The 24,421-nt window shown below is 35.9% G+C and overlaps 1 protein-coding gene across 2 annotated transcripts in view; it reads left to right on the top strand.

Annotated features, from left to right (window-relative positions):
• Positions 1–560: 560 nt before the first annotated feature.
• LOC135683327 (G protein-coupled receptor kinase 3) overlaps positions 561–24,421 on the top strand; it is a 31,268-nt gene continuing 7,407 nt past the window's right edge. Inside the window, exons 1-19 of one of the 2 annotated variants that reach the window (XM_065198552.2) lie at positions 561–713; positions 3,909–4,029; positions 4,655–4,731; positions 8,092–8,165; positions 13,626–13,727; positions 14,073–14,147; positions 14,799–14,860; positions 15,557–15,608; positions 16,075–16,166; positions 18,551–18,638; positions 19,161–19,242; positions 20,148–20,200; positions 20,641–20,718; positions 21,278–21,372; positions 21,899–22,006; positions 22,404–22,470; positions 22,786–22,886; positions 23,594–23,660; positions 23,957–24,052. In XM_065198552.2, coding sequence (XP_065054624.1) covers positions 3,917–4,029; positions 4,655–4,731; positions 8,092–8,165; positions 13,626–13,727; positions 14,073–14,147; positions 14,799–14,860; positions 15,557–15,608; positions 16,075–16,166; positions 18,551–18,638; positions 19,161–19,242; positions 20,148–20,200; positions 20,641–20,718; positions 21,278–21,372; positions 21,899–22,006; positions 22,404–22,470; positions 22,786–22,886; positions 23,594–23,660; positions 23,957–24,052 — 1,482 coding nt within the window. In that variant the 5' untranslated portion in view covers positions 561–713; positions 3,909–3,916. Of the gene's footprint in view, positions 714–3,838; positions 4,030–4,654; positions 4,732–8,091; positions 8,166–13,625; positions 13,728–14,072; positions 14,148–14,798; positions 14,861–15,556; positions 15,609–16,074; positions 16,167–18,550; positions 18,639–19,160; positions 19,243–20,147; positions 20,201–20,640; positions 20,719–21,277; positions 21,373–21,898; positions 22,007–22,403; positions 22,471–22,785; positions 22,887–23,593; positions 23,661–23,956; positions 24,053–24,421 lie in introns of those variants that run through there. The other variant, XM_065198551.2, reaches the window with a different exon arrangement.

Genomic DNA, 24,421 nt, shown 5'->3' with positions numbered 1-24,421 from the left:
AAAACAAACTTTGTTTGACAAACTATACAATTTTATTATCTATTATTTATTAGTGATTAGTGCTCTTCAAGATTGACTCGGCCATCTGTCCATTGTCATATAATTTTCCTATTTCCTCATTTTCGTGTTATACCATGTCAGTTCTCCAATAAATATCACGGTGGTATTCAGAAATTTACCTTTTCGCCCTAAAGGATCGTGCATGTAATCTCTATCTTCCTTTTTCTCAAGTTAATAGAATAATATTTAGAGGAGTGTTCAAATTTATAGAAAAGAACACTAGATATCCTTTTCGGTGGTTTTCCGTAAAAATACGTATATTCTTCATGACAAAATAAAAAGGCATCACAGCCCCGGGGGACACTGATAGCTGCACGGAAGTTTGCAACAGGCACACCTGAAACGGGGGTTACTCATGTAATCATATAAGGTAGTTTGCATAGCCGTGAAAAGTTTATCACGTGAAAGGAAGTTGTTTTGATGATGCAGTTTTCCAAGAAATAAATACATATAGATGAAATTTTTTCAACAGGAAATATTTCGTACCAAAAATCACTTTTAGAAAGATGCATCTTGGAGATTTCTGGTACCATGAAGGACTGGCGACGTCAAGTGGAGCCTCAAAGTTTCGAAATCCAAAGAAGGTTTTAAGAAGTGATTGCTGTTTAGAATGAAGTTAACAGAACACAGCGTTATCTGGTACTAGAAGCCTTGTAAGTAAATGTTTTATGGAAGAACTAGAATATAATGCTTGTAGGAACCTGTCTCCACAGTAAGGGTCCCTTTATTTTAGTTTTCAAGACTTACTTGATGAAGAATGCCAAATAAATTATTGTTTAGAATCCAGGCCTTGCAAAATCTCTGGACTGAGCTTCTTAGGACACTGAAAAAGCTTTTCAACAAATATCTGGCGTCATGGGCTTAGAGTTCTCCTTGGAAAGGGGGTCCTGGGAAAATTTGACAATAATGACATGAAGGATTCTGGCCATGCCCATTTGTCGAAAGTTTCAATGATTATAATCTTGTTCCCACAACCATTTAAATGATAGAATACAAAGTTTTGCACACAAAAAACTAGCAGTAAAATTGGATATAGAGTTTCAATTCATTGAAGATAACAATTCTTCAAGGAGGTTTTGAAGGACTCCTTGACGATACTCATATGTCTGACGCACCTTACCATCTTTACCGTACATTTAGTAAAGTTACAAAAAATTTTAAATGAAACAAAGACAATGAAATCGAGAAAATTTAACTCAATATTAAGCGTTATCCAAAAGCCTGGTTTCACTCAAATGTTAGGAGCCAGCTTCATCTCTAGACCCGCTACGTTAGATATGTAGATATAAAAATTGTAAACCAATTGTGTTTAAAAAAAAGTTTACCGTGTTGCTTTACGTCATGTTGCATCTGTTGCATCCTGACTCTGGATTTTGCATTGTTGCCAAACCGTATAGTTTGCCGACTGTGAAAAGCACCAAACTTCTTTGTCCCTTCATCTATCTGTGAAAAGAAACCGAGCAGTTAACTTTTCTTAAAGACAAGCGAGATATATGGGTTACAGAGATCTTATGATAAGTGTAAATGTTATGTCTTTTCAATCATTGCTGATTAATGAGCATAGATGCTTTGTGGCAAAGGAAGTGAGGACAAGCTGGAGAAAATCAATGTGAGGACATTACAACTTGGCTACTCAGACTATTCATATTCGTGCAAAGACCTACTTGCTAACGTGAGAAAAACTACGTCCATATATATTCAACAAATTTTTATGCTGGCTCCTTATGAAAGACTATTTGTGCCTAAAACGAAATGTCACAGCATTCGACTCAAAAACACTCTTGATGTTTCAAATGTCCAGAATTACCAATAATGGCATCAGATAATCAAGATCCCAAAGTATCAAGCAGTTGAGAAATTGCTCACAACATGTGCAATCCTTAGAGATCTTGGCTCCTTGAAAATTAGTGCGCAAGCACTTTCTGCAGTAAGTAACTTGTCACAAGTAATCCAGGAAACTGCTTTATGTTATTTGAATAACTGTTCTATCACTATCGAATAACTTGCATCTGAATGAATAATTTTTTTAGGAATTTTTTGAACGGTCTATAATATTGAACAACGTTTTACGTCAAGACAAGAGGCTGTCAAACCTTATGAAAGGCCGTTTCGTACGTGAGGGAATTCCGTGTTTAGACGGCTCTTGAACTCATCAAATAAAAATAATACCCAGGTATTCACTGAAAAGTTAGGAGGCACCAAGAAGAGTTATGTATCGAAACAATCACAAGTTAAGGTTGAAAAAAGCTTGTGACTGTTAATAGCTTCCTACTAGCAACTAATTTGCCTTTTGATAGCACGTATTACACTCAAATTTTTCAAAAGAGTTGGAGAATAGAGAAGAATATTGTATATTTTGAATCAGCAGCAGCACTTGCATCTAAAAATTACATAAAGTTGAATAAGTCTTGTTGAACTGTGTCTAGTTTTAGAGATCGATTAAAAAATCGAATTAAAAAGTAAGATTATCAATTCAAGAAAACCGTGTGGCTGCTATAAACCATATGGCAACATACTATAGTGAAATGTACTAAAATACCTGATTAATAATAGCAATAAAGCTGCAAAAACTGTTCATTTTTATCAGAGTATTGCTTTAATGATTGCACGACATTGTGCAGATCTTCAATATTTCTTAAATGTTTGCCTTATTCTCTGATATTGTGACTTTATCGAAAAACGTACCCTTTTACCCGGCTTAAAACGGAATTTCACGATTTTGCCACTTTCAAGGGTACGAAAAACATTTCAGATACAGGTGCATGTGCGTATAGATAGAAAGTTAATTTTTAACAATAAAATTGAAAGAGAGATATTTCAACAATAGAAACGGGATATTATAACAACTATTCAATGTAAACTTATTCAGGATCCGAGTAATTATCAATGATCATTAGTTCTTAATCCAGTTCTTCTTCAACAAGGTTGTCTCTATCAAAGGACTCTATCAATTTAAAGAAATTGATAAGAAAATAGATAGCCATGTAGCTGTTTCCATTTTTTCATCTTTCTCGCAAAAAAAGATTTAGATCCACTTATAAGCGCACTGTACCTATATCCGGATATAAGCGCATGCGCCTTTAAATGAGGTGCCCCTATAAGCGGGGTAATAGGCTAACTTGTCAAACCGGCCCAGTTTGTATGTGTTCCCTGCCCTAGCATGCAATTTTGCACGTTGAAGCTCCATCGAAGCTTTGTTACTTATCTTTTTTAAATAGTTAGAAATGTAAATTGGCAAATAATACCCTTGAAAAAAGTACGAAAGCACCCAAAACTAGATTTTTGAATGCAAATTTCAGATAATTTTTGTAAGATTTTGAAAAACTTTTAAACGTTACTGTTATAAAGTAACATGATACTGAAGTCCCTAGACCGGATCTTTCGAGGGGCTCGGATCTCCTGCCCCGGAAAAATTTCTAATTGCATGCCTATTCGCATCTGTGATGACGATGATATCTTCTCATAGCAAAAGTGAAGCAACAACGAAACTTAACTGCGTTAACGGGTAATGTTTTAAGAGATGTCTGATAAATTATTCATTTGAATCGCCTGTAATATTACTCTTTTTCATCAAAGTTTTGCCATCGCTCGAATATTTTCGTTCTTCTTTTACCAATCCTTGGTAACATGGATGCTGGAACCTTGATTTTTGTGATTCTTTGAAAATTACTTGTTTGGTGGCACAGAATAGGCAATGCCATGTGTCCGTATCTATGACAGAAATAGCGGCCACTAAAAATTAGTGGTGTACCCCCTAACGCAGTCAAAGGTCCATCTACTAACCTACTAACGTTTTGACTGCACAGAGCCGATCCTTCTTCTGTCAATTTGTAACTTGCTCTGTACAGGCTTCAAGATGGCGGACCTGGAAGCAGTTTTAGCCGATGTTAGCTATTTAATGGCTATGGAAAAATCCAAGTCTACTCCTGCAGCACGAGCAAGCAAGAAGATAGTATTGCCAGATGCATCGTAAGTTTCTTCTCTGCATTTTTTGCATGAATTGCTTTTTTGGCTTTTCTTCGCAGAGGACCTTTGTCGAATTTGCAGCCGATTTTGTACTGCTGTTTGTTTACATTTTTAAGCTCAGTTATACTCAAAGATCTGGACAGCTCAATCGACCATACATAGCTGAGGAGCTTAAAAATTAGTTGAATGTCAGTTTTTTATGTCTTTATATTTATATGTTTTGCGATGGTTGCGATGGAGGAAGATTCATGTACCGTACATCGAATCCCAACATCGATCCCTAAGATCAAGTCCTGGTATTAGGCCAGATGCGACCTCGGATGAGGAAATCGGCTTCCCGGTTGCTTAAATTGACAAATGCATGAATTAAAATATCTCATGCTGGAGAGATAAGTATTGGTTCCTGTTATCTGTAAATCATCTACCAAGAACCTGGAAATTATTATAACCAGTTTATTTATCGTTGCCTAGGCCTAGGATTGTTTTGATTGAATACAGCGTTTCCGTCAAATCCTTTCAGAATTTTGCAACTAAAATGCTTTTTCTGCCAAGATAAATATTGGCAATTTGTGCGTGTTTGAATCTCATCTTTGAAGTAAGTTTTGTAGATTTCTTGTTTTGTTTCTAGGGTATACAGCGTTATGCACAAATACCTTAGCGATCGTTCTGAAGTCACATTCTCAGGAATATTTGATCAGCAAATAGGTAAGAGTCTCGTAAAAATCAATATCTCGTTTTCTGAAGCAACTTAATTTTTCTTGAAATTATTGTTATAATCTAGAATTTCGCTTCTACGAGAGTAATGTATTTGGTTTAATTAGTTCGTACCGCCAAAGATCAGCTGAACTGAGTAGGTGGGCAGAAATCACAGCTGACGTAATTTTGATAAACATTTGAAATAAAATGATTTTGACAAGTTGCGTTGTCACAGTTGAACTGAGAGTAACAGATTTCTTCACATTTTTCTGTAAGGGTAGATTTTATTATTTTGAAGATGCTGCCCTTATTTTTATTCAACTGTAAATTTGGAAATCAGGTCACCAGTAATTTCTGACCTGACGAGTTTTAGTCATTTGAGATACACAATTAAAGTCCTTATGTTGTGATGTGAAGTAAATCAGTGTATCTCAAAGAAAGGAACTTTTAACCTATTATTATTCCAGGACTTTTTTAAAGAGCCCACTAGATTTATTTACTTCCTTTTTTTATCATATGTTCAAAGTCAGTAGTTTTTTAATAAAATGAGAATCATTTTATTTTCTGGATTTATTTTTATTTCCTTTGAATGAATTGATGAGTTTTATGCAATGTCTGAAATAATTTGCAATGTTACTGTCATTAAAATAGTGAATCTTGTTCATTCTCATTTAATAAACTGAGATTATATTCTACCTTGCTAATGCCAATTTTCTCATATTCACTGTTGTTGCAAAGGGCAGAGTCAAATTGCCTCTTGTCAGTAATTTGAAGTAACCTGAATACATTGAATCCTTGTGTGATTTAAAAGTTGAAAACATAATTATCTTTGTGGCATTTCAACAAATCTAAGTTATACAGGCTTGCTAGATAAATAACTACCATTGAAGATTACAAACTAAACAAATGAGGAAGATATAAAATCAAAATGTTTATATTACACAAGGACTTTGGCAAATCTTTTTCACTGTAGTTTGCAGAAGGAATAAAACACACTTGTAACTATACCAACAAATATGTCTAGAATGAAAGTTTTGTTAACTGTATATTTGATTAATTTTTAAGTTTAGAGTGTATTTCTTAATTGCTCAATGTTCTTGACCTTGCAAACAGAATGGTGAAATATTTCAAGGTTTAAAATACTTTTTGTTAACAGAGTAATCATGGGCCACAAATATTTGAGTTTGTATTTTGACAGTTGTCGTGGTGTCAATTTTTGTAGCCAAAATCACATACTTGGATACTAAAGTTTACAAGATAAATTACTATGAATAATGTACTGTCTATTCAGTAATGCTATGAATAACTGTCTATTCAGTAATGCTTTCAATGCAGCTTATGCAAAACCTTTCATGTTGACTTTCAGCATCCTAAAAACAATGACTTGAAGATAATTGCTATGTAAGGATCATGATGTCAAGATAATTATGAGAAACAATAGGTGCATTCAAAAGTCTTCCCACCTATCATAGCGTTAAATGGGTAAACTTTTGCTTCAACTAAAGCAAGCCAAAATCAAAATTAGCACTTAAAACTAATAAATAACATGGAAATGCAGAAATGTTATGCTGTGTTTCCATTTTGCGATGCTTTCTTCAAATTCTGGGCATCATAGGCACCCAGAACTGTAAACCATTATAATCTTAATTCCTTCTTCCTTGTTGATCTATTTGGATCATGCCCCAAACAGTAACACAGGTTTTGTGTTATTAGCAAATTAGATTTTATCATAGTTTTGAGTCTTGAGATTCAGTTGAGCCATCAATTCACCATCAATTGGCCAGTTACCTTTCAGACCTGAGTCATGCTTTCATTTTGTCAAAGGTGTAGTTTTTAGTGTGTGCTTGGTTTACAGTGTGATCATTAGGATTTTTTGTCACTAAAAGGACCCTGAAGATGCAAAGATAGATTTTGTTGCTATAAGCCCAGTCCTTTCCTCATTGCAAGTATATTATTCTCACATTTTTCTTAACAAAGTTTTGTAATCGTTTTAACTATAGAGTTAAGATTGGACCCTGAGAAGGTTAGATTTGTACTGTTTAAAAGTGGTCATCCAGCTCAGCAAAACTATCTTATTAAATATCTGCACACTACTAATTATCATTTAAATTTTTATTCTTGCCAGTTTAAATTTTTTTTCATTTTCATCACTGGCCAGTTTTTTACTTGTTTAAAACATGGCTTAGTCTTCATGCTTGTTTAAAAGGATCAATGGTTTTGTATTTCTTTAGGCTAAAAGTTTGTTCAAAAATTATTTGGAAAAGTTGGCTAAAGTACGTAAGACAGATATAGAGTTATGTATGTCATAAAATTAGTTCTTTGACAGAGGAAAGGGGGTCTAGTCTTGTGACCTTACAGCACTCCCAGTCTGTTCCGCATAAAGCTTATCCCTACCTTTTCATTCCCATATAAACTTGCCTGTGGTAACTTTATCAAAGTAAGTTCTGTCATTTTAAAAATTTGAACTCAGTGAATGCAGCATTCTTCTTTTGAATTTGGTTTCTTGAATTTTAAAATATGGTCCATTAGTGATATTGTCTGCCTTTCTCTGAAGAAATCTGTAAATTGCCTGTAAGATCATGAAGTTTGCTTGCGATCCCACTTGTCATATCGTCTGGCCATCCAATAGTTTTGTAATCTTTTCTTTCTATTTGATTGATTTCTTTTTTATTTCTTGAACACTGATGATATACGTCTAGACTGATCCTGCAATCAAACAGATGTACATATTGCCATTTCAAAGGTTATAGAAATTTGTTGATCCTTTAAAAAAGAAGCTGACTATTGAACTGACAACCTTGGAAAAGATAAAAACAGAACTGGATAGTGATGATTCTATCTTTGCACTTTTTGCCTACCAGGTCTAAAGATGAACAAAAAATATCTTGTTTGCAAGACAATTTATGCATCATACACTATTAATGTCAAAATCATACACTTTCTTGTGGTATTTATGCTGTGGTCAACCCAAAACAGTTGAAAACACTCTATGCAAACTTAGCATTAATAAGACCAGCTGCTGTTGTCTTCATACGTGCCATCTAAATTGATTTTCACATAGCTACTAACACAGAGAAACAAAAAAATGCATTATTATTTTGTGGATTCATTTAGGCAGTATAAAAAATCCAACGAAGCCGAAAAATTTCGTACCAAAGTATTTTTCCCCTGATGGTAAACACTGGATATAGTGACCAAAATGATAAGCGGACACAGACTGAGCTGATCGTTTAACTGGTTTATGATAAAATGTAAAACCAAATTTTAAGGTGCTAAGAAATGTTTAGCATTTGTGAGAAATATCACCGGCTACATCATTTGCATTGCTAATTCATGTGCTTTTTTTATCAGCTGTTTCTTTCTTTTTAGGTTACCTATTATTCAAAGATTTCTGCGAAAATATATGCGACGAGCACATTCCACAGATCCATTTTTATGAAGCAGTAGGTCAATTTGCATTTATTTGATGTGACCTTGATTTAACAGAACTCGGCATGATCGAATAAAATTACTGGAGGAATTCTGGCGACTTGAAGAATAAAACTGTCATATTCTAGTTTCATTTTGACGCGAACCAAACAGTGTCTCCGGACCCCCCCCCCCCCCTTTTCTAAAATATGAACCTCGAGATTTGTCGAAAAATGATGTAAAACTCAAATGGGGGAATTTTGCAAAAAGGGCGTTTCCCCGCATTGGCGAGTGTCTGAAGGGCGTGGTCCCAAAAAATTTCTGGGGGCTCTGCCCCAGACCCCCCCCCCCATTGCTGCAGCCCTGGGTACGCCACTGGAACCAATTCTACAAATAGTTCACTCCTTCTCCATGTTATTAGCCAAAAAGTTAATGTCGTTGTCCTGTTGTTCACTGTTTCTTTAAACAAGAAAGCAAAGGTCGTTGTTTGGCTGTCGCAGTTGAATTTTGTCACTTTCTGTGGCCTTATTTTTGTCTCCGACCGTGCAACTGCCAATTTTCGTTAAGCTCTAATCTCTGACTAAAGACCCGTGTTTTTCATGGTCAGTTTGATTACTGCGACGTTGTAAAACTTTCTGTTTATTGCTTAATATCCTTCTTTCATGGTGTATTTCAAGCTCCGAGGAGGAAAAGTTTTGAAATGAGGATGTATCGTTACAATAAAAGGAAAGGTTTTAAGGACTTTTGCCATATGAAGAAAACAAGAGGGAGGGGGAGAGTAAAATTAATCACTCTTCCATTCATCCTCACCCCCTGCCTGAGTTTTGGATTCAATGAACCTTTTAAAAGTCATGTTCGATCGTTAGCTGTAAACAATTCAACCGTTTGTCTCTGACCTGACAACTAAAAACGTGCATCAGTTCTTTGCGGTAATGTAGCCATCATTTTTCTCTGTATTGGGTTTGACGTTATTCGTGCCCAACTCAACAAGTATGATCCCATTGACAATATGGTTCTCTTCTCAAGTTTCAGATCATTTTTATCAATCCGTTTTTTCTCCTGCACTGTCTTTTTTTCAAAACTTGCATTAAAATGCTCTATTACATATCCCCTTCAGTCACATGCTTCTTGTGTCGGTTTTTTCTGTGAGGGAGCATGGCATTTCCTCCCATGGCATTTTTCCTTGTCCATTAATCTGCATGAATAGTGATCAATATAAATATTTCTTTGATGTGTCGTTTGAATTTTCACTACTTCTATTCCACGATTTTTGTCATCTCCTCTATAGTCTGCAAAGATTCTTACTTCTAAAATGAGCTTAAAATGTATCTTTTAGACAAACATGCATACGGTGATGCAGGGGATGCATGGAATAATTGTGGGGTCAGAGTTAATTTCCGTCGTAAGGAGTATCTGCTGTCTATTAGCGGTCTACAAGAAAGCGATGTTTGCAAAATTATTTCTCATTTATTTAGAGTTGTCACGTTATTGGTAGGTGTCCGGTATTGAAATGTGTTCAGTATTGAGAGGTGTCTGGTAATCGTTTTTGCAATGGAGTTTATCCCTTTGAAGAGAAAATGTGTGTAATTGAGAATTCGTCAAAAAATCAAATTGCTTGATTATTTGCAGACGCAGTTTGAGTCCGATTCAACGAACCCCCATTACAGCGTATCTTCCCATCTAAATTCCAGTTTCTTCAAATCCCCTAATTGATAAGTCTGTTAAACACACCCTGGGTTTAAAGAACTCCTGTTATAACGAACGACGTTCTAGGTTACCTTCAAAGCTCGTTATTCGACTTGCTTGCATATCCCCTATTTTCCTACAACAATCGTACGACTGTCATATGGTCTTTGTTCCATGTTCACTGCATTTGAAAGTGAAATCAATATCACTTGATTTCTCGATAAGCTATTTGTATGCATGCATGGTTTAATTGTATTCATTTTGTATTACAGTTCATAGAAACATAAATGGCAACAAACACAAGATTATTTTCGATGATTTTGCGTACCTCAACAGTTAAATCAAGACCGATCGTATGACCTATACGGTGAAAACGTAATCTCATATCTTTCTTGAAGTGTAGGCTGTATAATGATGTTTGTATTCAAATTTGATCATCTTATTAATAATGCAGGATATAGACATCTGTTTTTGGGTTCGTCTTTATGCGGTTGCCTTGACATCAGGGCTTACGACATGCAAACTCATTCAAGATCTTGCCATCTCGGATTTCGCCTGAATTGAATTTCCTTGAAATAGTCTTATCAAATAAACTTATTCTGTTTAGTTGAAAAAAAGAAAAGGCCAAGTTGAATCCTTGTTTGTATTTTGATAGCAAGTTTTGCAACAAATCTGCTTTTGCCCTATTAATAATGGGTAATGAAATGGACGGAACAACGACGGGGGATTGTACTTCCAAGCTTCATTATACACTTTCAATCTGTTGTTTCTTTAGAAATAGTTGTTTTAATTTTTCATTATTTATGTCCTCTTAGTTCAGTTTTTCCAGATCTGATATCATGCTTACCACCTTGAATTCTGACTAAGGATGGCACTTCATTCATTTTATTAGGAATTATTTTAGCATAGAGCTGTTTATGTCATAAGTGGTAAATACTTCCACTTTATCATCCCATTCATTCAGAGCATCGATTTTAAGGCGAAAAAACATTTTAAAATGTTACAAGTTCATTGTCAGTGATGAACATCTCAGTTTGGGGTCAACTTTTTATACTCTTGCAGCTTTTAATTCTATTGCTCGTGTTTTATTATTGCTATCTTAAGATTGGGGAAGGACATTCAAATACTTACAAAATAACATATTAATAAGCCCAGATTTATTTACCCGATAAAAGGAACGCCTCACCGACACTTCCCTAGCCTCTGAAGGGTGCACAGATGCCACACTAATGATGTTCAGGTGATGTTCAAGAGCCAAAAAGGAGACTGAAAGCAAGAATTTGTTTGTACTTGAATATGACGTTACTTGATTTTCTGGAATGTAGAAAGGCGAGAAACACTCACAATTCTAGGGAATGGACTCTATTTTTCGTTTTACCTCTGCCATTCTTTTCGTTGCCAATCATAATTGTCTATTATCAAAGCTGGCGCTCCATGGGAGTGAAATACCCATGTTGAGAATAATCATCACGTAATGGCGATGACAGTACTTCTAATCTCAAATAAACCCAACAGAGAACACAGACCAACACAGAAGTAGGGAGAGGAAGTAAGCTTAGCTCCTCCCCTTCCTCCCCCCATAATCCCACCATGTACTTGAACTCATGCTTTCTCTACGCTTTTAGCATGTTGAGCCCCCCAATCTTGGCTTACTTCTCATGGACAGGGTTTGTTTTGGGTAGGGTCAGGGTAAAAATAGGTTTTCTACACACCCCTGTTACTTCTCAAGTCAAGAACAACACCCACCCCCTCCCCTGATTTGGCATCACACAACTTTAAAAAATTGCAGTAGTTGTTAGGGGTTTGGTTCACAATCTGATCTTTTGCATTTCACATCTGTGGATTTAAAGCACCGTACATGTAATGATTTTGACAATCAGGGTTCGAAAGACAACTGCTTGTCTAGCGTTGTAGCACGTGGTCTCCAAAGAACAGCCAGTTAATAAACCTATTTTTTAGATGAATGCGGTTTTATGAAAGCAGACTTTTGGTGGACTTTGTTGACTGTTAGTGCTTAAGAACATAGATGTTTTCGTTACTAGATTTATTGTTGCTTGTTAGCGGTGTTTGCTAAATGTTCATCGACTATCAAGGCTTAGAGACTCATTGTGTTGCGACATCGGGACTGATTCATAAAAGCTTTTTAATTTTAGCCTCATTAGTATATGAATTATCTTGGCTAGCCTCATTGCTATGTCTGAAATTGATACCAGGTAGCCTTGTGACGGCAAGGCTTCGACCTTGGGCTTTAAGTTCTATCTCCATGTGTGGTCACACCGAGTTGAAGATCACTGTCACTTCTTGGTAACCAATTCTTTTTGGTGTTGTGAAAATTCCATGCCAAGATGTGAGGTTTAAAACATTTATCAGGGAATTCATCGATCATATCAGCTCAAAGAGAAAACATAGAAGCGTATACAACGATAAGCATTTATTTGCCATCTAAAAGCGTATCTCGTGGTTGTAGTCAGTGTTCATGAAAGATGGCTATCGTGTAGGTGCACCTCGATGTAGCCTTGCATTAACAGTTACGCTATTCGCTATTTTGTGCAGTGATGTGACGTCACTGCCTGCTGCACGTTTTTTATGAAAACATCTTTTATAAAAAACCTACTAGAAAAGAACCTGAACGATTAAGAAACTTTACTAGTACAGGGTACAGTGTTCACTTTGCAAATTTTCTATTCTTTTCTGTCCATTTTTTTCTGTCCATTTTTTTCTGTATCATTATGAAAATTTAATGGCTTACCACAATCATTACATACTGTAACAAACTTTTGTGTCTAAAGATCCACTTTTCTTGAATATGTAAAGTCGAGGCGCTCAATTCTGTGCAAAACCCCAGAAAAATTTAGAAACTTTGTCTAGTTAGATCCTTGGTTACTAATGGAAAATACACGTGTACACTCCTAAACTGTTTCTGTTTTGAAACTTTCACCCTTCTTTTTAGACTTTGACGATTTGGCACGCCCCAGATTTTTAGTTTTACAGCTGCAAGTGCGACAGAAGCCAACATTACAGCTGCTTCTTCGGTTCTGTTTCATGTTTAAAGCTGATTGCTGGGACAGATGCAATGATAATATTTCTGTATTATCATTTAAGTGATATATACTGTGGTTTTGCAACTGAGTTCCTTTGTGAACATATCTTTGTTAAGAGCAGCGTCTTTGAAACTTAAACACTTTTGTAGTCTTTGCACCACGATACACCCCAACATTTCAACTGTCGACAGAAGAAGATTTGACATCGCTTCCGTAAATGACCTAGACAAGTTGCAGAGACTGGGAGATCGGGAACATCATTTTATGCTTTTGGGCATCTTAATGGGAATATTTGTGGGGACTCTCTTTAGAATCAAAGAATAAACTGCTCTCGTAAAAATCAAACTTTACAAGTCATATATATTAGTTGTATAAGGTTCAAGTTGTAAGTACTAGTTGCACAAGATCATCCAGTGGCGGATTTAAGGGGGCAAGTAGGGGCAGTTGCCCCTCCATCACTGAGCTGAAGCAAGTCTGGTGCCCCTTTTTGGAAATGGTTTGGCACAATTATTGTGAAAATTTCCTTTAGAAGGTGAATAGGGAGCCTTCTGACAGTAGTAAAGGTCTAAAATTGTTGTATATAGCTTACTCTCATCATCAATTTCTGAAAGTTTTTCAGCGTCCCCAATACCAACTGCCCCTCCTTCAAATTTGTTCTGGATCCGCCCCTGAGATCATCCCATATCAGGTGACTTTGTCACTTGCTACATCAACCTTCATTGTTGCTCTTTCACTTGCAAAATTTTCACCTTAGTTGCTTCCTTTTAGATCAAAGAGTACGAGAAAAGACAAGGTGTTGAAGAAAGGCTGCAACAAGCTCGAGAAATTTTTGACAATTACATCATGAAAGAACTGCTTTCATGTTCCCATGTAAGTCTTGCCAATCTCGTACATATTCTGCGTCGAACAAAGTAATCAGGTGCCTTGCAAAGGTGTTTTCTTTCGCAGATTCTAACTGTCTTGCTGTTTACGGTTAGAAGGATATTTTTATTCAATTAAAGTCAAATATATTTGCTAGCGAGTCTTCGGCAAACTCTTTTTTACAAATTTAGTAAGTCGCGTTGTTTGACCGATTTTTTCGCTACCTGTCACCAAGGCAACGCAAACCCATATCGCAGAGTTTGATCAATTTTTTGACACTTAAGTGTTCTCCTATTTTTATTTCTGCTATTGACTATTTTGTGCTTCATTAACTTTCGGTTTGTTATATTTTAGTCATTCTCCTTCACTGCGACAGAGCATGTCAGGAAACTCCTGCTCAGGGGAGAAGTTCCAGTTAACCTTTTCGAAGTAAATGTTGCTAGATTATTTCTTCAATTTCTGTGGTCTTGAAAATTTTGTTCGCCTAGAGATTCGTAAGCAAGCACTGAACAGCAAGGGTGTACAAGTTCTGTGAAGGAAAGCCTTCTAGACACTATAAAAACAATAATTCTGAGAAAGTGGCGATAAATGCGATAAAAAGACAATGTTTACTTAATTTAAGCCTATCGATGTTTGTCAATCAGACAAGCATTTATATGATTGAAGAAGCATCCGTGCCCATTTAAAATTTACCACGCAGCAACTGGCTATGTCAAAGCATCTTTTCACTACCATCAGCTGTTTTCTTGTCATTTTTTCTTTCCTTGCTCCTGACATCTTCCCACGCTGCTTTCAGTTTCGATCCGAACTACTGTTTCATCATTTACTTTGTGTTTCACTATACATTATTATAAGCTACCCATAAAAATTGCCATTTACCTTTTGCTGCTGCTTTGTAGCTGCAAATAGATTCAGTTTTCAGTTATATTGCGATTGATGCTATATGTATGACTTATTTTGTCAAAGTAGAATATTACATTCCCGGTCAATCCTCAGTCTTTATTTCTTCGTACATGAGTCTTCTGGTTTCGTCTTTCATTTTCCCTTATATGTTTTATGTTTTTATTTGATTCTTTGCAGCCTTATGATAAAGAAATAAGAGACAGCTTAAGAGGGAGGATTTTCGACAAATTTTTAAAGAGGTGATTTAAAAAAAAAAACCTTTTCTTGATTGATCCATATTCTGCCTTCGAAGTCAATGTGCTTATCCTTTCTTCAATCAAAGGGCTAAAAGATTGAAAGCAATCCTTACAGACAAACAGTGAGAAAGTTATGTTCTAGGTGTGGTTGCTGAAATTATTTCGTCTTATTGATGTTTTCGTGCTAGTCAATTATGTGAACGGCACATTTACCCGACTCTGGTTATCGTATTTCATTGTAGTTTATGCCTCGACAACGAGTCCCTTTGTTATTTATCTTCAAGGTTTTAGCCTAGTTTTACACTCGTTTTTAAAAATACTCATTGATAAGTTACAATTTTCTAAAATTCAAACTAGCATTGGTTTATCTTATTTATATATCTTATTCGATGTTATATTCATTGTCGTAATATTAGTGAAGTACCTGTACCTTAAACCGGTGACAAGTTTCTATTTAATTTCCCATGTTGACCGCAATAAAGTATCTTGAGAGAGTATTGCCACTTGAGTGGAGCTTAATTTCCAAAAAGTAAAAAGCTAATATTTCTTCTTCAATTCAATAATTTTGCATCCAAAGGTTTGTATATCTGTTGTAGATTCTGTAGAAAGACGCCATTGCTGCACATATCTTTGAGCAGTACTTTTAAATTCGTGATAGTATTTTTCGCAATCGAAAGGAACTGCTTTTTTCTTTTCCAGTGAAAAGTATGTTAGGTTTTTACAGTGGAAGAACTTAGAGCTCAATCTACATGTAAGTCCCTTTTTGCCTTTATTGTCATCAATTTATGCAAATATTTTATCGGGATCTGTCAAGCGATAATCTATTATGCCCTGATCGATATTACTATCCCTTGGAACGTTTTTGATGATTTAATTTCCTTTATTCTCCGTGACATATCTTTTGCGAGGATCTCAATATCCCTGAGATAAATATCAACTAAAAAGCCGCTTTGAATCGGCCTCCTTTTAATGTTATGGTTTACCTTTGGTTTTGTTATCATTTTAACGCCGATTCCTGTACAAAATCACTCAGTCAGCCATATTTGCTTTGCCAGATGACTCTTTCCTCGATAGCCTAGATTTTCTATTTCCTCTTCTCAATACAAAATTCCTTTTAGCAAACAGGACCTGAAGACGTATCATGAGATTTAGCCTATTATAGCCCCCTGTCAGTTTTAAAACTCATATATATATTTATGTTTGCATTTTTCTTGCAGTTAAGTATGAATGACTTTAGTGTACATCGAATCATTGGTCGGGGAGGATTTGGTGAAGTCTATGGCTGTCGGAAAGCTGACACCGGTAAAATGTAAGTTTTTTAGCGCTGCATACGATGGGTATTTAACGATCCTTTATTTTTAGAAGTAGGATTTTCAGATCTATTTCTTATGAGAAGAGTCTAACACTGGAAGGAGCATGCTGTATGTTACCTACCACAGCTCAAATTTACAGAACCCTTCGAAAGAGATCGCGAAAACTGCATTGAAAAAATTTTGTTACATCTCGAGGATTTCTCATCTTAAAATTTGCTTTTAAGAAAACTAACCAGCTTTGTTCTGGCATTCAGCAAACAGTTGCCGAAAAACATTCCAATATTTTCCATCAAATACCACAACAACACTCTTGCCACCAGAATCTGCAAACGGTCACTTTCTCGGCCCTCTGCCTGTTTTTATGTCTCCTGTCAGAATGGTTACAACATACAGTCTCTAGCAGCCAATATGATCTTGACCACGTAAGGTATACCTGGATGAGCAATTCTGTACTTCACTAATTAGCTAAAACCCTTTCAACACTGAGCAACAGCTCACTTTGCGCGGACCTGCCTTATCTTGGTAACTTAATATCGAACCCTTTACATACTGTAGCTCAATGCTGGGTTGGAAGGCAAATGAAAAGTACAGCGATCTTAACAAGGAACTGACACCTTCCTATAGAAGCGTTATCTTTTTTAACCTTTCCATGTGTGCTCTTTGCACTCTGGTGTCTGTTTCAGCGAGCCATATATTTTCAAACTTAAGATGTAATCAATGAAAGTGAAATGTTAAGTAAGTTATAACAGTCTTTTGCAGAAGGTCCTAATTACCGTAATGTTTTTCGGAAGGGTCTTACAAAGATTATTACATTTTCATTGATTTTTTTACAGAAATGATTATCTCAGTAGAGATTTTGTATTTCCCTTCTAAAATTAATTCCAAATGACGATTTATTTGGGGTTTTTCAGGGAATTCCAACGATAAATACAATAACATATGCCAGATCTGGCATGAGTTTAAATAAATTTGGATCTTGTTTTATCCCGGCTTCCCTCTATATATAGGTCTTAAAGCCTAGACAATGCCTGGTACAATAGGAAATATGGTACAAAGACTGTCAGGCACATAACGATGCCTGCCTCGAGGGCAATCTCTCCTTCTTGCCTATGCCATGTTTTCCTTTGTCTAAATGTCAAAATCCCGACCAAGCATCAGATCAGGGTTTTGAGCTTTGCTTTCACAAGGTTTCATTGTATTCCATAGGAATACGTTCTAGTCCTTTCCAATACAAATATGTCGTAGGTATTCCCGTCTGGTTGCAGCGTATTCTAATGTCTTTACAGACTCGTGGTGTATCTAGACTCATCTTGTTATGTTGTAAAGGGGGTTTCAGTTCATGGAATACATGAAATACTTGCTGATTTGTTATTACTTCTTGCATGCTGGTTGCAAGAATATTTTTAATCACGCTTTTGTTATTCGTAGCAAGTAAAAGTATTCATACAAGTTGTTATAGACTCCTCTGCTATATTATCTTGCTTTTTACTGTATCTTTTCACTGCTTGCTTCATGTTAAGAAAGCTTCCCTTTGTGATTGGAGATTTTAAGACAATATTCGTATTTGCTGCTGCTTGCACCTGCGCTCTGTAGACAAAGTATTTTATTATACAAAATGAATAGCGATTCATTTTTTCAATCAAATATGTGTTGTGGTAATTTGCTTGGCTTTTAATCTGTGCTATCACGAATAATTTGCTTAACCTTTAATTACTCGCGTTTCTATGGAAAACTCAAGAGTGAATATTTTATTATGAAAATAACTAATAGATGAATTTTGCGACCGCTGTTTTTCAAAATTTATTCTCACGGAAATTGGAGTGTAGAACTAGCTGACCTAGCTGTGATAATGTATTGAGCTTAAATAAGCCCAAGAAAAGCCACAATCGAAGACTTGATTAAAGATTTGTTTTCATTTAGTACTTCTAATGAGAAAATTGATTAATTGGCTCAATGAATATCAGGAATATAACTACTTTAGCAGGGCTTATAGGCAAATGGAAATTCTAGAAACGAGCTTTTGTATTGGGTTGAGATTTTGTTTCGTTGATCAATAGGGATAATGTTTACTCTGGTAATTCTGTTTTTTTTGTAGTTTTTTGTAGATTGGAAGTACTTTTTGAATTCTTGGTAGATGCTAGTATTAGTTCCACTGGGCTTTGACTGAAATGCCTCGTTTATTTCTGGAAGTTTCACCTTTGTTAGTGACAGAAAACAAAGCCTCCTCTTTATTCCTAATCGATTGTTCTTTGCAGCCAGATTGTTTCTTAAGATTCCTTTATTGACTTTAGAAACCCCATTGTAAGATTATGATTTGGTTAAAAACAGACTATGATTGCACTTTAAGCTTAGACAATGTATTTTCTTGTTATTTTTCAAGGTATGCAATGAAGTGTTTAGATAAAAAGCGAATCAAATTAAAGCAAGGCGAAACTCTGGCATTGAACGAAAGAGTAATGCTGTCAATGGTATGATTTAAATGAGGCATTTTTTGCTGAAATCCCTTCTGTTCTGATCAGGCAATCCCTCCCGAGGCTCTGGCGACGTGCCTTGAACTAACATAACCTAACAAAGCAGTATGGTTGGTTAAAAATTATGTATTGTTCCAAAGTCTTTACCCACGGTACTCTTGTGCTTGATGTAAAGGAATATTGAATGTTTGATGATTACAATTTTTGTGGTCACCTTGTTTAATTTTCATGTAACATGACGCATCCCATACAACCTGCTGACCTGAAACTTATAACTATTACTTGATATTGCTTAGATAAGTATAATCTTAATAACTCGAAATGCTGATAACTCGAACAGATTTGCCTTCCCCTTGAATTTTCCTCAATATGCTCAAACCCAAAACAACACGAATATTGGTTAAGTCCAACCATTTTCATTGCTTGTCATTATATGTAAGAAACCCCAGATTTGTTGCATTCATTCTCAAGAGCATACTTTTGAAATTGAAATTAGTTAACTTTGAACATTTGTTATAGGTGAACTGCCCGTTTATTGTGTGCATGACGTATGCATTCCAAACTGCTGATAAACTCTGTTTCGTATTGGATCTCATGAATGGTGAGTGTTTCGTCGATTGTCGATTTAAAGTAATGCTACGGAAAGCTCAGATGTTCGTGCAATTTCAAAATTTTGGAATTAGAAGCCGGACATCTTTCTCCACATTGTGAAACCTCATTACCCATGAAATTACACCATGTTATATGCAACCGCGCTACAATATGGAACGACCCTACAATAAGAAATCGCAATACAGAACCACGCTACGATATGAATAGATCCCACATATGGAGCCACACCACTATGTGAAGCGACCCTACAAAGTGAATCTTTACTAGCCAAGATTTGAAGTCTCCCTACCAAGATGTATTGTGAAATAACCCCACTAACTCTATGACGGAATTTTTCCCAGCTCCTAACAATAGCTCTGGGTTTTGGTGACACCAGTGGTTCCGAATAAAGCATTTTCATAAGTCAGTTTGCATTTGAATCAACAATTTTTGTGGCGCAAATAGAATATTTATGCACTTGTTTTGGTTTCGTCTGATTTCAATCGCAAAAATTATTGTCCTCGCTTCTGATTGGCTCGCAGTTGCTTTGACCGGTTCTGCCTTCATTGGAACATTGAAATTGGTCTTAAGTAGCCAAAGAGAAGTTGTCGTTTATAAAGATTATTTAATTACGTCAGAGGCTAAACGACATCGACTGGTGAAAAGAAAACTTCCCAATCAAAACCCAGTTTTTTCTTGAAAAATACTAACCAAAGTCTGAAAACTCTGATCCCTGCCGCTTACATTGTAAATAGTAAATTATCTGTTTTATTCAAAATCCTGAAGCTCTTTGGAGACAAGTTGTCGTGTGAAATTTATCCGTTCAGTACATTCTTATGTGGCTATGGCTGTCGTAGTTTTCATTGTCAGTTTTAATAATCTCATGAAGCACATTGATAAACATATTCACTTCAGGTGGTGATTTGCACTATCATTTAACACAACATGGTGTCTTCAGCGAAGAAGAGGTTTGTTTTCCCCACTATCCTGTATCTGTTGCTTAACCCGGTGACCAGTTGATGTGTATGTAGACCTATGGCCTATAATTTACACGATTAACGTTTTGGGGTATAGATTGTTTGCCCATTATGGCGACGCATGAAGTCAATACCTTCCTAAACCCAATTTCTGTTAAGAAAGAATACCTCCTATTATTTGTGCATGGCGAATGATATTCGGGGTAATTTTTTCACTTGTCGGAAGAACACCCTACAACCATTGCAGACCCTACCCCTCCAGCAGCTCCCCCTTTCTCCACAGACCCCCGACGACCCCTCCACTCTCTAGGTGAAAAACATCGGCTAATCTGCACTTAGAAAGTATATGTAGGAATGAAGGTAACGGAATTGGTCAAACAGTTGACAACTCGAGTCGAATTGAGTTGAGTTCTCTGGTTTCTTCCCCACAGGTATTATTTTATGCCTCTGAAGTGATTCTTGGCCTGGAGCATATGCATCGACGCTACGTTTGCTATAGAGACTTAAAGGTACCTAACATTGTCAACTATTTATTGGCAGCTTCTCCGATCCATTTCATTTCATGCCATTGTCAATTGCTTTTAGCAATGTAACCCCACACCAAAAGCTCCTCCGTTTCGACCAACTTACAGTCGACTCAAGGATCTGAGAGCGTCTAAGTCTAAAATCTAATTTCCGGGCGCAATATCGTTGGAGAGTCACAATCTCTCCGCAACCCGGATGTTGGCATCTTTGTTGAGCGTAGTTGAAGCTATGTCTATGCATCTTGATATTTTTCATCTATATTTTTCTTTTCGTCTCTTTTTCTTTCTTTTTTAATCTTATTTCTTGACTTTTTACATGTTTATCTTTCTTTGATTGATCCATCATTTTTTCTCATTGTCTCATTTTTTCTCATATCGCTTGGATCAAATCTTTTGCTAAGTGACTGTTTCTTTTTACAAATACTTAGTGAGTTTCATGCTCTTAAAAGCTGTTTGCTGTTTTGACTTCGAATGATTAAATTTTATGTATAGCCCAGATTTTAAGACACCTTCAACTTATGTTCCACTTTCTTCTTTTCCCCAGCCAGCTAATATCCTACTAGATGAGCATGGTCACGTGAGAATTTCTGACCTTGGATTGGCTTGCGATTTTTCAAAGAAGAAACCGCATGCATGTGTGTGAGTATTATGAAAACCGTTATAAAATAGCTGTATATTCACATATAAGCGAAGCTCGATACAGCAGGGGAGGCCATTTAGAAGCCATGGCGCTCTTTTCATTACTAATTAGAACTGGAGCCGTTTATGGTGTAAATTGCCCTTGTAGCTAATGTCCACTTTGGGCAAAGACATTTTACGTATACTTTTGTCACTTGCCAGAATTATGATCAATACTATCAGCATTATCGCCGTCATTTATCACCATTTTCAATCATAATTTTCAAACATCATCAATCATTATCAGTTATCACCAACATTAATCGCGATCATCAATCGCGACCATCAATCACTATCGTCAATCACCATCATCAAGAATCATCGTCAGTCATCATCATCATCATCATCATTATCATCATCATCATCATCATCATCATCATCATCATGCTTATGAAACCTCAACTATATTGTTTTTAATCATTCATCCAATCTGCTAGTCATTATTTTCACAATTTTTCCCTCTAAATGTCTCTAATTTTGCTTGCAGAGGCACGCATGGCTATATGGCACCTGAAGTGTTACAAAAGGGAGTCTGTTACGATTCTTCGGCAGACTGGTTCTCGTTTGGATGCATGATCTACAAACTTCTAAGGGGGTAAGCTTCAATTCAGTTGCCATAGAAATATGAACTACTGCAATTAAAATCAGTTTGTAACTCAATTTAGTGCTTGTCTTTTTCCAAATTTTTTGTCTTATGTCTTCTTATTAATGACTGTCACTAAGTTTTCTTTGGACGTTTATATTCCTTGAGAAAAGCCATATAGCTCAAAGTTATAGGGAAATTATCGAGTTACTACATTATGGAGAAACACTTCCCATTTATAGAGCATTTATCTTGTAACATTGAATCATGTAACATATTCATATTATGCCAGTTATTGATATAAGACTGTACAGGAGGCAAAGCAAGCACTGTGATATACTGCCCTCAACTTCACACCTTGATATGTTAGGTTTCCTGTACCAGTTAATCGGTATTATTGCATTTTCAGACACAGTCCATTCCGACAACAAAAGACCAAAGACAAATACGAGATCGACAAAATGACACTGACCATGGTAAGATGACAGCTATTAATTTATACTTGACATTAATGTGATTTCTCAATGTTTAACATTATGAGCATCCCTACCTGTTGTGATTTGATAAAGCACAACCCTATGTGAGTCATCTAAAAAAGCAAATTGACGAAACTTCCTGGTAAAGCAGAAGAAAACTTTCACAGAAAATATTAAGAGTTGGTTTTCTATATCATGTTTTAAACGTTCGACAGAGTAACCTTCTAATTGTAACTTAGCTATATATGCACTTAATTGCAAGCTACATTGTCGAAAAGTAACGTGTGCATAAAAAAGCCTTGGTTTCAATTTCAGGACATTAAATTTCCAGATGAATTTAGTGACTCGATGAGATCTTTGCTGAGCGGCTTTTTGCAGCGTGACGTTTCGCAACGACTTGGTTGTAGAGGAACTGGGTATGTTGGTTTTATTAAGTTAATATTTGAACAATTATTTTTGCGGTACAGAACTTGAAAATGGCTTTGGAAAAAGCAAACATTTGACAACATACTACTAATTTTCCATCATGTGCTTTCGGACCCTTATTCTGACGATTTATACTCTGAGGAGTGTCAGATAAAAAAGTTTGTTGTGAAATGTTTGTTTTTTTCAAGGTAATTTTCAAGTTTATATTTATCCTAGGGCTCCTCTCTATTTTGCAAATTTAAATGATGGAAAGACACGTTGTTTCTGTAAATGATGCCCTGTTACCATCCAGACTCTAGAAGTAGTAACTGAGGAGTAGAATCAAGTCATGCCAACTTATGTGCAGCGAAGTGGAGAGTTCGTGCCATGTAGTTTAGTTTAGTTTAGTTTAGTACATAGTTTGCCATGTAAATTGAACCATTTTAGCAAATTTGATCTTAGAAAAAATATTTTTTATTGGTTTATGCTAAACAGTGCAGTCATTGACAAAGTGTTTTGAGGTGTAACTTTATTGGGCACAAATTCTGTCTTAGTTAATTATACCTGACAGATATTTTAGTAAAAGCTTTCTGCGATCAATGTCCATCCCATAAACTGATATTTACCCTTGTAAAAATAATGATTAATTCTTTAAGAAGATTTAGGGCAAATTTTATCACCTATACTTTTAGAGAATTGAGTGTTTTTCTATTTGCAGCGTCGAGGAGATCAAGGCTCATTCGTTTTTCAAGGATATCGAGTGGAAGCAAGTCGAACTTCTAAAGGTAACATAGAGCTTAACGTCCCATTTAAATACTGGGTATTTACTGTTTATATACATTTCTTATTAATTGAGCAGATCAGGCAAATATTTACTTCAACCGATTACAGCGTTTTGGGCACATTAGCGTTTGTTATTTTTTCCTTTCACTTTTTGTGAAAATATTCAGTATGCGTTGCAGAATTCTTGATTTAAGTATTTGCACTTGCATCTCAACGGGAAAATTTGTTTTATAAAATATAATAATTTGGTCTTGTTTTCTCTACATTGCCAAATTTATTTGAATGTATGCTTTCGTAGTTGCTGCCCCCTCTAATACCACCTCGAGGTGAAGTCAATGCTGCGGATGCATTTGACATTGGCTCATTTGATGAGGATGACGTCAAAGGCATCAAGGTATGCTAGTTTATGCATGTTTTAGACTTCATCTCCATGTTTGCGTGTTGAGCGGAATAAATAATAAGATTACTGATTCAATTTTCTGTCATTGCATGATGATTTGATTGTGGTTGCATATCCTTAAGAAAGTGCGCTATTCCCTGCATAATTTATCGAGAATTTGTTTCCATCTCTAGAACCATGAATTCGCTTATTTTCTGTTTTTACCGACAGGCTTTGCATATTCTAAACAAGAGTTAATCTGCAATTATCTTCAACTGTTTTTAACTAGTTTTAGGCACCAAAGACTAAATGCGGTCCTAATTTCTTCGAAGAAATTTCAGAGCATTGTAGCATTTTCGTAATCTATTTATAATAAGCCCCCTT

The sequence above is a fragment of the Rhopilema esculentum genome, chromosome 7, assembly GCF_057945365.1.
Source record: "Rhopilema esculentum isolate cy_ngs chromosome 7, ASM5794536v1, whole genome shotgun sequence".
Classification (NCBI taxonomy): domain Eukaryota; kingdom Metazoa; phylum Cnidaria; class Scyphozoa; order Rhizostomeae; family Rhizostomatidae; genus Rhopilema; species Rhopilema esculentum.
The sequence above is the reverse complement of the archived record's forward strand: the minus strand, read 5'-3'. Positions and strand labels throughout refer to the sequence as shown.